The sequence below is a fragment of the Oreochromis niloticus genome, linkage group LG7 (assembly GCF_001858045.2).
Source record: "Oreochromis niloticus isolate F11D_XX linkage group LG7, O_niloticus_UMD_NMBU, whole genome shotgun sequence".
In the NCBI taxonomy this organism is placed as follows: domain Eukaryota; kingdom Metazoa; phylum Chordata; class Actinopteri; order Cichliformes; family Cichlidae; genus Oreochromis; species Oreochromis niloticus.
Window position 1 is genome coordinate 6574409 of NC_031972.2, and position 14845 is coordinate 6589253.

General features: G+C 39.9%; 1 protein-coding gene and 1 long non-coding RNA gene across 2 annotated transcripts in view; both read right to left on the reverse strand.

Moving 5' to 3' along the window:
• The window catches only part of fa2h (fatty acid 2-hydroxylase), a 33061-nt gene extending 20896 nt beyond the window's left edge, over positions 1-12165 (reverse strand). Inside the window, exon 1 of the mRNA XM_005449378.4 lies at positions 11740-12165. Coding sequence (XP_005449435.1) covers positions 11740-12018 — 279 coding nt within the window. The 5' untranslated portion in view covers positions 12019-12165. The remainder of the gene's footprint in view (positions 1-11739) is intronic.
• Positions 7307-10388, reverse strand: LOC112847393 (uncharacterized). The gene is made up of 3 exons (XR_003220918.1): positions 10331-10388; positions 8180-8263; positions 7307-7949 (listed from the first exon to the last, which is right to left on the reverse strand). It is a non-coding gene; the product is annotated as an uncharacterized LOC112847393 (long non-coding RNA).
• Positions 12166-14845: the final 2680 nt, after the last annotated feature.

The window sequence follows — 14845 nt, forward strand, 5'->3', positions numbered from 1 at the left end:
AGTTAGGGTGTGGTATTGGTATTACCTGTCGCCTCTTTGAATACAAGCAATTAAACAAGACATTTAAACATTTACTATAAACTCAAAATTACTCTGAAACAATTAGCGTCACTGTCTCTTTGTCTAAACGTTCATTTTCCCCTTTATTGATTCGGTTTGATTTTGTGACTTTTGTGGTGAAACCCGAACAACAAATTTAAAAATGTGATCCACGCCCACCTCATCGACCTGTCCGTACTGGTTTCCGTCACTGGGTTTTATTACGGTGGATTTTATGGCTGCTGATAGTGCGCGTGTTAAAACTAAAGGTGGAAAAACTACGTTTAGAACAAAGGTTGTATTCTGTCCTCCCCCTGGGAGCGTTTACGCAAGCATCATTGCTGGCCGGTGGAGTCGAGATTTTGTGATTACAAGATATGGCATGGTTGGAACAGCGATTAGGTCATCTTCTTAGAACCAAACAATATCTTTGATCATAAAAAACAGATACAAGTCACCAACTGGTACCACTTATGGTTCAGTTCAATGAAGGCAACATCGCCCATCTGCCTTTCCTTGTCTGCCAAATCCTGCATTTCCAGCTGTTAAATTTCATGCTACCTTCTATAAAATCATCGGCAATATAGTTTTAAGGGACCCCGACATTCTTAATCACAGCTCCAAGTTAATTTCAGGGTAACTTTGTTCAACACACAGGACAAAATAACCCCCATTTATCTTAAACCGGGCATCGCTGCAGCCAATCAGTTTATCTATTGTCCAAAATACGTTTAAAGCACCTTTTCATTTAAGGCAAGTTTCTTCAGATTGGCTCCCCTTTGCAAACAGAACAACAAGTGGGTGGAGCCTCTGTGCTAACAACCAGAAATCAATGACATCATATAGAGCCAACAGAACAAACAAACCTTATAACAGGGTTTTTCGAGCACTCTGAAGCCTGAGAACATATACTGACCTCACAATTTGAAACTGGCCATTTTCAGTGTGAGCCTGCACCACTGTAACAGTATATACATATATAACAAAAGGATAGGTCCCCTTTAAGGCAGCAGATCCACAGGTCAGCTTTTATAACCACTCTGGTCTCTAGTTACAAAGCAGAAGGAGGAGGGCGAGTCAGCACACTTGGGGAGGCTGATGGGGTTTATTACGTCCATAAAGATAGTATAAAGATTAAGCAAGATATATCCTAGAAAACCTCTGCCATCAAAAGAATAAAACATTTAGATCAAACATTTATTATTATTCTTTTTTTGTATCTTCTTAAATTGTATGACCTCTCCTGATTCCGGATCAGGACTCTAAACCTGTGCACAGAAAACACACTTTCTTGTACCATTTATGGTTTGCGTTGCACGTCAGGCAAGTCTGAACAAACCATGGAAAAAAAAATAAAAATGTGAATTATTGTTGTGGAATTAAAGGGTAGGTAAAATACTGTGGGCTCCACATATCTCACAAACAACAATACACTAGATTTTATGTCCAATATGGGGACTAAAAATCTGAGGGCAACCTGGAAAAACCTGAAGCGGAACCTGATAAGCGAGTAGTTTATTCTGAAAAACTGTACCTGTGCAAAAGCTTTGTGACCATTGTGTGGGCGTGTGTTTGAACATGTATGTGAGGGCGTGTCAGGTGCCGTTGCCTAGTAGAATACATGTGTAAAGGCTGAAGTTCAGCAGAAGGTTTGATAACACTGAAAAGGCCGTGAGCTCTGCAGATAAGTGATCACCAGGATTCAATCACTCACACATTTTACAGAAAACCTCAAGTAAATTATTTACTTGATAATCCAATAGGAACGATGGATCCACTGAAGATGTTGTCAGATAAGCTTCATTATCTCATCTATGCGTCAGATTTTAATCAGGGACACGGGATAAAACCTGTGACCAATCACTACATGTGTCAGTGTTTTGTCTTAACAATAAAGTCAATGGCGATTCCCAAGTCTCACATACTGGCTCTGTGTGTGGGTTGGGGAAGAACAAAAATGCACCACATCCGGTAAAAAACACACGTTATTAGCCTATTGCTCATTCATAAGCAAAGGCCTTTTCCTGCTTTTTTAGATGCAATAACAATGACATCAGTGTCAGCCGGAAGATCACATGAGTTTCTGTGAAGGTTGAATGCATTTCCATCTCACTCTCGCACCACACACACACAATATGAGGAAGAGATAGCTACATACAGAGAGACGCGCACAGTCACCTCTCCTCTTCCATGAATACAGAAACAGCTGCACCTGCACCCATTATTTATATTACTCAACAGGCATTATGCACTGCTGAAATATTTCACCGCTCCCAAATTAGCCAAACACACACCAGGATTAGGATAAGTGTGGGCAAACCCTTTGTCCTCAGGTGCGTTTGTAGGTCAGAACTCTTATGACTCAATGCATCTTTAATCCAAAGTCTATAGCTCAGACACTGATTTTGGTTGTGGATCTGCTCTGTGCCTCTCTAATTTATGGATCCATCCATTTGATTAAATTGTCTACCGTTCCAGGTTTACTTCATTTAGGAAAGCCGAAATACAGGTGAAAGGAAACAAGGTGCTCAGTTCTGATTTAACAACAAAAATTGAAAAAAGGACCATCGACAGAGCTCCTTACAGTCTCCTCTGCTTCTTTTCTTGTTACGTTTAACACTTCCCATAAAGTTTCCAGGTCTCTTACAGTGATATAACTAGTTGTTATAACTAGTTGTTGTCAAGTGGATTAAAGAATTCTCCTCTCTTGTTTGCTGCACCTTGGTGTATATTTAGAAGGTGCAGGACCGGTGAAACAGAGAGCAGAGGAGGGGAGAGAAGCTGTAAATGGCAGCGAAGCGTAACAGACTCGCACACTAAGCTGAAATAAAAACTTGTGCATGCAAGTTGGATCTTTAAAAAGGAAAAGGAGAAGAAAAAACATGCTGTTCTTTTGTCTTTGTCAAATGAATGTTTATTTATCTGGTGTTACATCTACAACATCTTTGTGATCTTGGTTTTACCTCGTTAGGAAAAAAGTGAATAGAGAAATGCAAATAGGAGCAGTAAGGCTGCTGACTACACTGCTTTCTCAATGTTTTCTTTGACAAGAATACCTAAGCAGAAAATAAATAAAAAGAAGTCCCTGTCATCACCTTCGTTCAAAATGACACAATGTAAACAACATGTCAGGTGTACAATGAACAGTGTTGTACTGTTCCTGTATCTATTTGTTTAATGCCAAATCAGCTGCGACTATGGAGGAATCTAGAAAGTCAGACCATCTGCACAGAGGGGCACATATCCTGCATGCAGTGGGAAGGGGCAGAAAATGACGGTGGAACAGAGGGTGGGTGAGGGCGATGACGCATAACTGTATGTGTGTGCGCGCGCATTGATTACAAGATCACTAAAAGAACCAGTCAAACCTGATTGACCAGGACTCAAGATTCCACCCTCTCCCTCTCTCTGGCTGTTGTGAGTTTTTATCTGTGCAAGAACCAAAGGCTCTGTGTAGCTAGCCAGCTTGTCCATATAGTGTCATATTCCCACAACGATACATGTTAAGTAGTGAGCCAAGTGTCATACAGACACAATGCAACCTCCTTCACTATGCTGTTATGCTCTTTATGCACTTTGACCATGAAACAACATAAGCAACGAGCAGACCTAATCTGAAGGCCCTCGGTCAATCATAAAATTAGAATCAAAAATTAAGGCAATTGAAGGTATTCGACTCCTTCAGCTACATCAGCCATGAAGACAGCAAATCTATAGAGGAAGTGTCTCCATTCATGTAAAGACAACCAAATTTCAATAGCAGGTTACAGTTAGTTGGTAATGGATCAGAACACGGTGAGGCTCTCAGGGTTTCAAATATTTATTCCCTTGCAGATCTTTTTTGCTCAGTTGTCATGTACATGTGTGATTCATTCTCCTGTCCTCATTCATTTGGGGACATAACCTGGTTAGATACACACCAATCACCTGTTTGGGTTATTTGTATTCATATAGGAACCCTTTGATTTAATTAGATTTCAGCTTTACTGACATTCAAATCTATTTTACTAGAGCTACATCACATTTTAGAGACGCCGATCAAGCCAATCAAACCAATATCAAATTTACATGCCGCCCCCCACCCACAGCGTTATTTTTACATTGGCATTCTCTTTGTGTGAGCATGCTGTTGCCCCCCCCCCAAAAAAGAAAAAAAAAAAAAGCCAAGTTTCAAATAGACAAAACTGAAATGGTGAAATGAAAAACAAAACAGCCAAGTCATTGCATTTTTCTAATGCAGCAGCATCAGAATGTGACACTTTTCTAAGCCACAGTGTGAAATAAACTTTGAGGTTAGCAAAGTAAGTCTACTTTAATAACATGACAGTTCAGTTATGGATGCATACATTCCTATGCACATGCTAGTACAAATCAAATTAACTTGGGAAGACAAACTAGTTGCCATTTGAGGATTACTCTATAAAATTCTGATCACTTCCTTTGCATCTTTATCCCAGACCTCGAACTTCAGCAGAGAGCTGACATCAATTTTTGTGTCAGACAAGGCTGGATGTCACATGACGGTGGTGGTGATGAAGAAAACAAGTCTTTGAATACAAACTAAAAAAATAGGTTTCAGAGGAGGAATTAGCATATGTTCAGCCAGTAGCATGATTGTCATTTACACCCTATCCCAAATCATGAGGTAGTGTACTATACATTTTACCCCAGGAGTCTTAATATCCTGAGGGGGAAAAAAAACAAACAAAAACAAAACCCTAACTGAAGTTTAGTGCATGACATTGTTTCACAACTGACACCGAAACCTCACGTCACACCCAACTACCAAGATTTGGCTCCCTTTGACTTCTTTCTGCCAATCGCAGAGCTGTTGATTTGACACGCTCATGTGTCAATCACAGAGGCAAGAAGAAAACTGCTCAGAACAAAAAATTTAAGAACAAAACAAAACAAATCAAATCCGACAGCACATAACCCATTAATGATGCGCACAAGAAAAGTTTTAGTTTTTAATTCCAGGAATTTTATGACCACACCTCTTATTATTACCTATACTCTCCTTGGGCCAAAAGCCTAACAGCTTTCTCCTATATTTTTACTCAGGTTTCCAGCCTGTGGTGCATAATATAATGCGACCATAACCAAGACCCAAGTCCAAAAGGCAGGAGCAAATTCCCCAGATATCCAACACATTTATCTTTGGTTCCCACTGCGCACTGCTGTAAACCAACTCTTTTCACCCTACACTAAGATGTCGCACTCATTTCACAGCATTCCCCAGAGAAAAGTTTGTCTAGAGACCTAAAGTCTGATGAGCAGCCACATTGTACTGTGCACAAACTATCCCCCCATTAATAAACACTTTCTCTCCCTAAAGACGATACTGCAAAGTCTTTCAGGCCTTTTCATCTCCTGTACCTTCTCTGGGTGTGACTGAAAGTCTTGTCTGTTTCTCCCACACCTTTAACTGTTTGTTTTTCTGCAACAACACACCTCTGAGCATATACGTGTGTTTCAATGTGTTGGGCTCTCCACCTGAGCTATTAGCCAACCTGTTGCATCCACCAGATCTGTATACACATAGCTCCACCAAGGCCTACATGCTGAAAAGAGTGCTTATATCATTGTGTAAAGCTACAGAAAGAGGTGGGGTGGAAGGAATTTTAATGACTAATACCTCTCAGCTAATCATGACAAATAAAACTGCAGTTTTTCCCACCATGTGGTGGTATTTGTTTAACAAAAATAAATATATATATTGTTCAGAAGAAAGAACTCACACAGTGACAATGAAAAGCTTTTATTAGTAATGCTGACAGGTTCGTTGATATAATTGATAATCTGCATCACCTTAATTAGAAACGCTCGGGCGCAGTTTGCAGCTCCACAAAGGTTTTTATTTTTTGAGGGGTTTTTTTTGTCTTGTTTTATGACAAAGGCTGACAGAGACTGCCCTAAACCCTTCACCCAAGTTGTGGAGAATGAAAAAGGACATTATTTTTAAGGTCAGGGTACTTGAGGATAACAACTTTTTTACTAGTTTTGAACCTTTAAGGGCAACCACGTATCCTGAGAACAGTGTGCATAAACACAAATTAATATTTAAAGAATGCTGTGGTGAAATGAATCAATAAGAGAAAAGACTGCTGGCAGGCTTCGGCATCACTCCTGTGGGACCTTTACCTTAATCTTTCAGGCATATGGTTGTTCTCATCCCCTCTGACCATCCACCTAGTGCACCTCCACCTTGACCCCCACCCTTCCTCAGGTGTTTCTGTGGCGATGGCGTGAGCCACCAGAGGCCTGCACCTGAGCACTAATTGCTGTGTCTGCAGTCTCTATAGCAGCAAAGGTAAACAATGTTACAGGTAATGTATCACCATGGCAACAAAAGAAGAGCAGCTCTTAAGAGTTGTAAAAGAGGTAATTCACTTGTACAGCTTGGTGGGGGGAGAAGTGATGACACAGGTCCTGGAGAGGAGTTCCAAAAAAAAAAAAAAAAAAAAAAAAAGGAAAATGTAGGTCGAAAGACCTGCTCTGAAGGACAAAGTCTTTAATAAACAACCATTTCACTGCTCCGAAAGCTAGAGGCCACACACACACACACACACACACACACACGGCAGTTAGCATCTTTTAATACTGATATTAAAAGGGAATATTTGGATCAGGTCCTTCCGTCTTCCTCTCCGTGCCCTCTGATAAAAGACAATCCTGTCATTGAGTGGGGAAAGACGTGTGCACACGAAGGTCTGCATTCCTACGATCCACCGGCTCGACCTGGACACCCTCCAGAATTCAGTCCACAAAACTTAACAGCCACCATCATGGCACGCCCTAGTTTACACTTTATATTCATCGTCACCCACTCAAAAAATACAGAACTAGGCTGTTGTACTCCAACAATGCCCTCCCACATATGGTCACTCTCTGCTCAGCTTTTCCATACATTTCTGTTGTTCATTCATGTACACAATCCCCTCATTAGATATTCACATTTAAGAATACAGCTACTATGCTCTCAAGTTTATGACTATGCAGCTCCTTTTTCCTATATGTCAGAAGTTTAGATGCCAGCTTCTGTTCTCTTTCTGCAGTTTACAGAAAGAACAAGTGAGACAAACAAGCTGAATGATACAAAAATGGAAGGAACGTGTCCAGCACTTTAGGGCCAGGTATTTCCACATACAGTCCAGAGGCTGACAGGCAGTGTTGGCTCAGCTCCTTCAAGACAACAGGGGCAGGGTCACAGAACAAAGGTGCACCTGGGAATGAATGTGCAGTTCTGTTTTCACTTGACCTGAAATATGCATGAAGAGAAGTGGAAAGTGCTGAAGTGGATAATCAGTGGGAGAATTTATACAACTTTTGCATAACAGAAATTGTTATACAATTGCAGTGGTGCTTCTACCCTGTACTTCACTTAGTTTTGCTACAACAACAACAAAAAAAAAAAAGTTTTAAATAATGATATCAGCACGTGCAAGTAATCAATGAAAACACTCAATTAAGAGTCGTTTTCTACTTTTCACTCTAAATGATGCACAGGATAAGCTCACAGTGGTGACTACACTCAGAAGCCCCACCCACCTGCTGTTCAAAACCTTCTGTTTACAAAGAGCAGCCAATCAGAAGAAGGCTGGCTTAAAAGAAAGGATGTTTTTGGAGGAGGCAGATTGAAGGTTCAACAAGTCCCAGTTTAATATAAAGAGGGATTACTTTGAACCATACAATGTTACTCTAGTAGAAGAACAACAGGACAGAGCTGTAAGAACAACAATACAGAGCTTAAAATATGCATCACATGTTCGCTTTAATAACATGGGAACAACTTTATGCATAGTTACTAATGACAGGAGAACTTCTCAGCGTAGTCAAGCACTTGTGTAGAGTCCAGTCTGATAAGATGACCAAATTTTCTAAATCTAAATTTGGAGTAGCCTAAAAGACTGAAAAAAAGGATTGTAAAAAAGTGGATCACAGAAGTATTGATGGTGAGTGTCAGCAGATTTTGTGGATAAACGGATCATCTGTCATTCCAAAAACAAACAAACAAAAAACACACCACCACCACACACACCTACAGGATGTTTTCTGAAAATAAAAGTGAATGGAGTTAAGAGCACTTTGAACCTTTGAGAGGTTCAAAGTGCTCTTAAAAGAGGGTTGAAATACAGACCTATTGAAAAAGAACTCAGCTGTTATGCATGGAGTGATAGACGTCTCTGTTCTCTTCTTATTGGTCTACTTCAGCTTTAGTCCTCTAGTATAAACAATCACAGGAGACATTTGTTGTTTTCAGGCCTTGACTAAACCTTCCTAATAATACTTAAGTACTACAGTATATGGCATTTGATTAGGCGTACTAAAACAATGATGTAATCTAGAACAGACCGATTTGTGGTTATCGGGTAACTGACAATAGATATGTTGTGATCATCAACTGCTTCTGCTAATGAAAGGAGGGGCAATGTGTTCACTGGTGGAGGCAAAGACCGCACTGTTGGAGTCACTGTTGCAAATGAGTACTGTTAATAAGACAGGTAGTTTTAGTATCATTTAGTATGCAAAAATACATTTTTTTGTCAACTCTAGCACCTTTAATGTTAATCTGTGGTTACACATTAAGTGCAGCATCTACCGTCTGAAGATCAACTCTTAACTGGCAGTTCTTAGAAAGACTGGCAACATCTCTTGAGCAATAATCTCAGGTGATCTTGACATTTGAGTTTCTGAGGTGCCGTTTAGAAAAAATATAGATTGAAAACAATTAGATTCTTCCTTCTCACTCAAGGATGCATGCTTCCTACTACGAAATCGTTGCTTCTAATCTTTGTTTTTCTTAAATACTGCTGCTTCCTCAAACAGCACGCTCTACAACCTCACAGCTTTCTAGATACAGACTTCCTTGCAGTCTTAGTCTCCCCTGAGACAGAGAACTGACTGTATGTCTTTCTACTTAGCAGGGGGTTAACCTGCTCAACAGCTTCTTCCTAGAATAAGAAAACTAGCAGCATTCTTATGGAGCATCGACCTCAAGCTGGGATCAAACATGCAGAACAATTAGTTTATTTACTGATGACTCAAAAATATAAATGTCTTAATGGAAGTCTTTTAGAAGGCATCTAAAAACAGTGGCTTAATATTTAGAAAACTATTTCTTTCTTATTAAAGTTATGGAATAAGCAAGAAATCAGTTTAGCACTAAACTTTGTGGGAAAATCTGCTTGCAGTAAAAGAGAAACCAAAAAACCCCCACCTATGGCTAATAATAATAATAATAATAATAATAACAATAATAATAATAACAATAACAACAACAACAACAACAATAATAATGATAATAACAACAACATCATCTGATAAGAATAATACTAGTATTGAGATCCATGTCTGAAGCCCAAACTGTGGTACTTCTTTCTGATTTCTCTCTCCAGTCCACACAAATGTGTATATAACTGCATTGGTGATGTGAAAAAGCAAGTTAAAGCCATTTAGCAAATTATTAAAGAGAAGAAACACATTTGCAACAGTTTCATTGGGAAGAGAACGAACTACACAAATGTGATCTTGAAATGACTGGAATATCCTGTTGAGTCAGTCGGTCATAAAGTTCTGTCTTGTGACCTACGTGTTCATACTTTCAGAATTTCACACCCATGGTAAATCAATAATTAGTCATCATTCAGAAAAGTAATCTAGTGACAACATAATCTACTCTTGGCCCTATATGATATTAAGAGCACATCTCTTTAAGATATGTGCTCTTAATATCTGCAAGCCTGATTTTTTCCTGTTAAATGAATGATTCAAATAAAAAAAAGGAATAGATTTATTGCTGTTGTTAAAATTGTATACACCCCCCCCCCCCCCCCCTTTAACATTTTTTGGTTTCTACAGGTTTCATTTCATCTGACTCTTGATTTTTTCTCACTTTTCTTGATTTTTATCTAGAATCTGTTGTGAATTGCTTCAATGCACTTCTGTAAACAGTTTACATGCACAGTGATCTATATGTCAAGGACTTCTATTGTGAGAGGAAGAAATGGGAAGAAGCCTTGTTTGCCCTTGTGCAGAACAAATTCTGGTACCGAGCAGACATTGTGCCAATCTGGCTTTGAACACAGAAGCCCCTCCCACATACTGTTTAACCCTTTTGGTTTGTGAGGGACAACCACAAGAACACAAGAAAGCTGGTTTAAGTCTCATCCACAAGGGGATGACAAGTTAATATGGCTTCCTTTATAATAAAAAAAAAAAGGACGAATGAAATACGTATTATTTTGATACGAGTCATGCAAACAGGTTCTCCATACACCCAGTCACTGACCTCAGTCCTGAACTGCATCCAAAAGAGCCACAGTTTAAATCAAAAGTCTTGAAAAACGTTTTACATTGTCTCTTGAAGTGACAACAGCAGCTAAGAAAAAAAACAAAACACCAACATCACAAACAGCTCATGTGAAACGTGTGAAAATGTGTGTTGACATAACTGCCACGCAGATCCTCCATCACCCATAAGCCACTAGACATTAAAAATGACAAGTTAAAGGAAAAACCCATACGCTTGGCCTCTACAGTGAGGGGTCATAGCACCATCACCCACACTTTGTCAGCCACATGTATGTGCAGATCTCACAGCTGACAGACAAAGGGGTCCAAAAGTCATTTCTTTTGTAGTTACAGCTTATCAGTCACTAACCCTAGAAGTCCCACAGAGGATAAGCATTTTATTAGTGTAGTTGTGTAAACTTTCTACGCAGAGATGCAACCAACAGGCAGGGACACACGTGAGAGTGGGCAAGCCATGTAAATGTGAACTGTGTCTGCAAGAGATTTATGCAAACTCCCTCCTCACACACGCACAGAAACACAGAAACCCGCAGGACCTGGCTGGGTGTGGATTCATTTTACAGGGACAGAAGGGGGCAAGTTTCCCCCCAGTCTGCAGCCCCCCTCTCCCGGGACAAGACAAACCAGTTTCCTTCTCTCACTTTCTTTCAGAAACACGCACACAGGTACGGGTCTTGAATCATTCATTAACACGCCTGACCCCTCCACACCCACCCGAGCTCACCAAAACCCCACAGGTCTCCCATGTCACCTGTTAGCCCCTGCCTCCTCCACATAGGAATTACACAAGCATTGCTTTTCCTTCACCAACCCCTTACTCCCTTCCTCAGTGATCAATACTAGTTCCTTTTTCCTCGTTACCTAAAAAGGAAAACGCCCAATACAGTCAAATGAGAGCGGATTATACACCTGTTGCGCCAAGAGCCCGGGACTAGTTTCCTTCCCCTAATTCTGAGTCTGGAATCAAATGAAGTCTATAAACACTTCTAAACCTCCTTACAGTACAAAATGTGACACTGCTGACAGCTTTTTAACAAGGTGTGAGGAATATTGATCTCACCTGTCAGGGCAGGTGGGAATACCTACTCCAGGATTTAAAGACGCCAAATGACAAACATGCTAGAAACTTCTGAAAGTTGACAACGGAAATCTGGGATTGATTTTACATTTTTATGCCTCTAAAGTCCACTGAGCTAAGTTAACAAGAAAAATATTAAACTTTAACCTTTCAACAGGTGAGTGGTTCAAAAATAAGATACCACTTTAACACAGCTTTAAGAAGATCGACAGAAGATGCGGGCAGAAGGTTTTACTTCTTTTCCTCCTAAGTTGCTTACTCTGAGGTCAGCGGTATCATCCTAGCTAGTTAGGGAGGAAGGGAGGTACCTGTGCCTCGGTGCCGCTGTCTCTGTCCAGTTCCCCGATGTAGTACTGCTCCATCCACCGCCGGGCGTTTTCCGAGTGCCGATGTGGGGGTCCCTCCATCGCCTGGCTCACGTCCTTGCCGGAGCGGCTGCGTATTAGTGCCTCCCCACCCGGGTGCATCCGCAAGAAGGCTGTCACGTCGTAAACTCTGGTCCCCATCAGCACCCAGCAGGAGTCCTTGGTGCAGTGGCGGGCTACCTCCCTCTCCGTGAAGAAGCGAGGGGACGTGGACGGAGACATCCTGTTAGTGGAGATGTAAAAGGTCCACCTGAACTGAAAACTGAGACCAAGTCCTCCTCAGTGGACAGTCGACCTGACTAATGAACTGACTTTCGTAATGATACCCGGAGGCTCTTAAACTCCTAGTGTTCGCAAGACGCGGACGAGAGAGGCGGGGTTTGTGAGGCGTTCAGAAAAATCGTAGTTAGTAGCTCTTAAACTGAATTACAATCACATCCGCATATACGCGCATCAAAAACGTCTGAATAATGTGCTACAGTGATTACTTATTCTTTTTATGATTGCAGATTTTTAATATTTTATTTGAATATCTTATAACAGTAACCAGAAAACCCGTTATATTTACACAATAGCAAAAGCAAACCCTCCCCGAATGCAGCATAACTCTCCTAAGCACCTGTTGCTGTTAAACCGATACAAGCGGCATAAATGCTTAAGAAGTCTGCTCCGTCGACCCAACCTGCTGCTAAAGACTATTATAAATTACTTTACAATATAATAAATTAACATCTCTCATGTTGATTATTCCAAATTAAACCGTTAATGGACGTCAGTCAGATGACATCACATTCATAAAGAAGAGTCACGTTATTGGTCATCACTTCCTGATCAATAAAAATCTGGCAATTGCTGCGCAGTTTTTCAACGTTAAATAAATATTTCCTTCCTTTTATAATAGACCACGTATCGTATTCACCCCTGAAATGTTCATGTTAACATCATGAGGCGTTGAATGTATCCTGTTGAAGGGGTAGTCTATAGTTTTTAAAGCGTCTCTGAAATTTCATCTAAGGTCGCTGTTGCATTCACGTTGTTTTGGAAAAACTGCTTTTCCAAGTGTAAGCCGGTACTAAGGAGTGCTACGAAATCGTAATTATAACTTCTTCTTCTTCTTCTTCTTTTAATAAACAAACCCATTTTTAAAAATAAAATACTCGTTTGTAATTTGTGGTGTTTACCGAGAGAAGAACATATCGTTGTTATAATGATTATTATTATGCATTTACTTTGCAGCTATTTAAAAGCCCATTTAATGTAAATATTAAAACAAAGACGAAACCTTGGTTTATAAGGCATATTCAAACTTGTTTAAGTTATTTACGTTTGGATGCCAAATGAAAACCCAGATGTGGTTGTGAATTTTTACGCTTTAATTCGACCGAGATGCGGTAATTACGTATGAGCGTGAAGGCGGCGTAAGACCCAGTCTTTGTCCAAGAGCGCCGACCTGCGTGTTTCGTTAAATATTAGTTAAAACGGTGCCACAACCTCGGTGGAAAAAGTGATCGAAATATGAAGTGCAATTATACTATTCTGTGACCTCATAGTGGCGTCATATGATAAGTATCTCATAACACAGGCACTGCCCTGGTAATGAATGTTTTAAAATCTGGGGCCGTTATTCTGCATTGAATGCTTTATCATTTAATACTTTAGGTCTATTTTCCTAATAAGAAACTTTGTGGATGCAGGCCTTTTATATATGATGGAGTACTTGAAGTACAGTGCACTACTTCTATTCGAGTTAGACACCACCTAGTTAAAAGCATCTCCAAAACACAAAGGCGGCAATGAAAGAAAAATTGCCTGCATAGCTGTTGGCGTCAGTCTGCAACAACAGTGACGTTCGACCAGGAGCACATGTACATGCAAGCGGCCAAAACAATAACATTCATATTTAATCTTTCAATCGAATAAAATAAGTCGCTGTATATAGGAGACATTATACACTGAAGTCTGCTATATAATATGGCCAGCTATAAGAACATAAAAAAGCAGATCCGAGCATTATCATACAAGGGAATACAACCCTTCATATTTGTCGACCTGTTAGAGGGGTGCAATACCAGCAGGGGGCAGGAAAACATCAAATTGTACGACGAACCCCACAGATGAACATTTCCAATCAGTCATTTCACACGTGATTAAAATGCACATTTTGTTTTCCATTTTCATCTACACTTATCTGCAAAGATCGTGCGCCAGTGTAAAGGGAGCATACAAAAGCATACGCTGCAATCATTGCAGTGTGACGCAATTCGATGCTCGACTCAACTATCGAACGTACAAATATATTGTGTAATTTGTATAAAACATCTGTATATCCCATATAGATATTGGTCCTCCAATGCAAAGTTAGGAAACATAAAAAAACATACATAGATATGCCGTGATCATTAATACTGTAATTTAAAGCTCTCCTTAACAGGTGGTGAACTGTCAGCTACGTTTTGAACACAGGTAACATTACAGAAGAAAGCGGAAAACATCGCGGGTGTGTGTACTCGTGTATGGATACTCATGTGAGTATCCATACTATTTCATACTATTTTATACGTACTATTTAATACTAGTGTATTTTTCCAGCTGCTCTGAAAAGTGTAATAACTAAAAACATAATAACATCTTATGTTTGCGGCTTAAATCACCCATAAATACTGTTAGTACTCATAGTTTTACTGCACTGGTTGCAAAGTCGCCATCAGATATGAGAAGAAAAGGGTAGTTTCCCAGGAGCATGCTGTTCACTTTAAGGGTCATAGTTCCTCAAACTATGATCAGTTCCTTTGATTATTTAGTGGTCAAGTCAAGTCAGCTTTGCTGGGAAACGACAAATACAAATCACGGATAAGATAATGACCAAATCCACGTGAAAAGTCTGTAATATGGATTTGCACCTTTTCACAATGGGGAAGTTTGCGTAAGTAAATAATTTTCGTGTATGTATACGTTATACATGCTAATTTTTAAAATTATTATTTTGCTAGCGAGCAAATTCGCAGGATAAATTGTTGAAATACGTTCAGTGTGATGCAATACTGCAGCG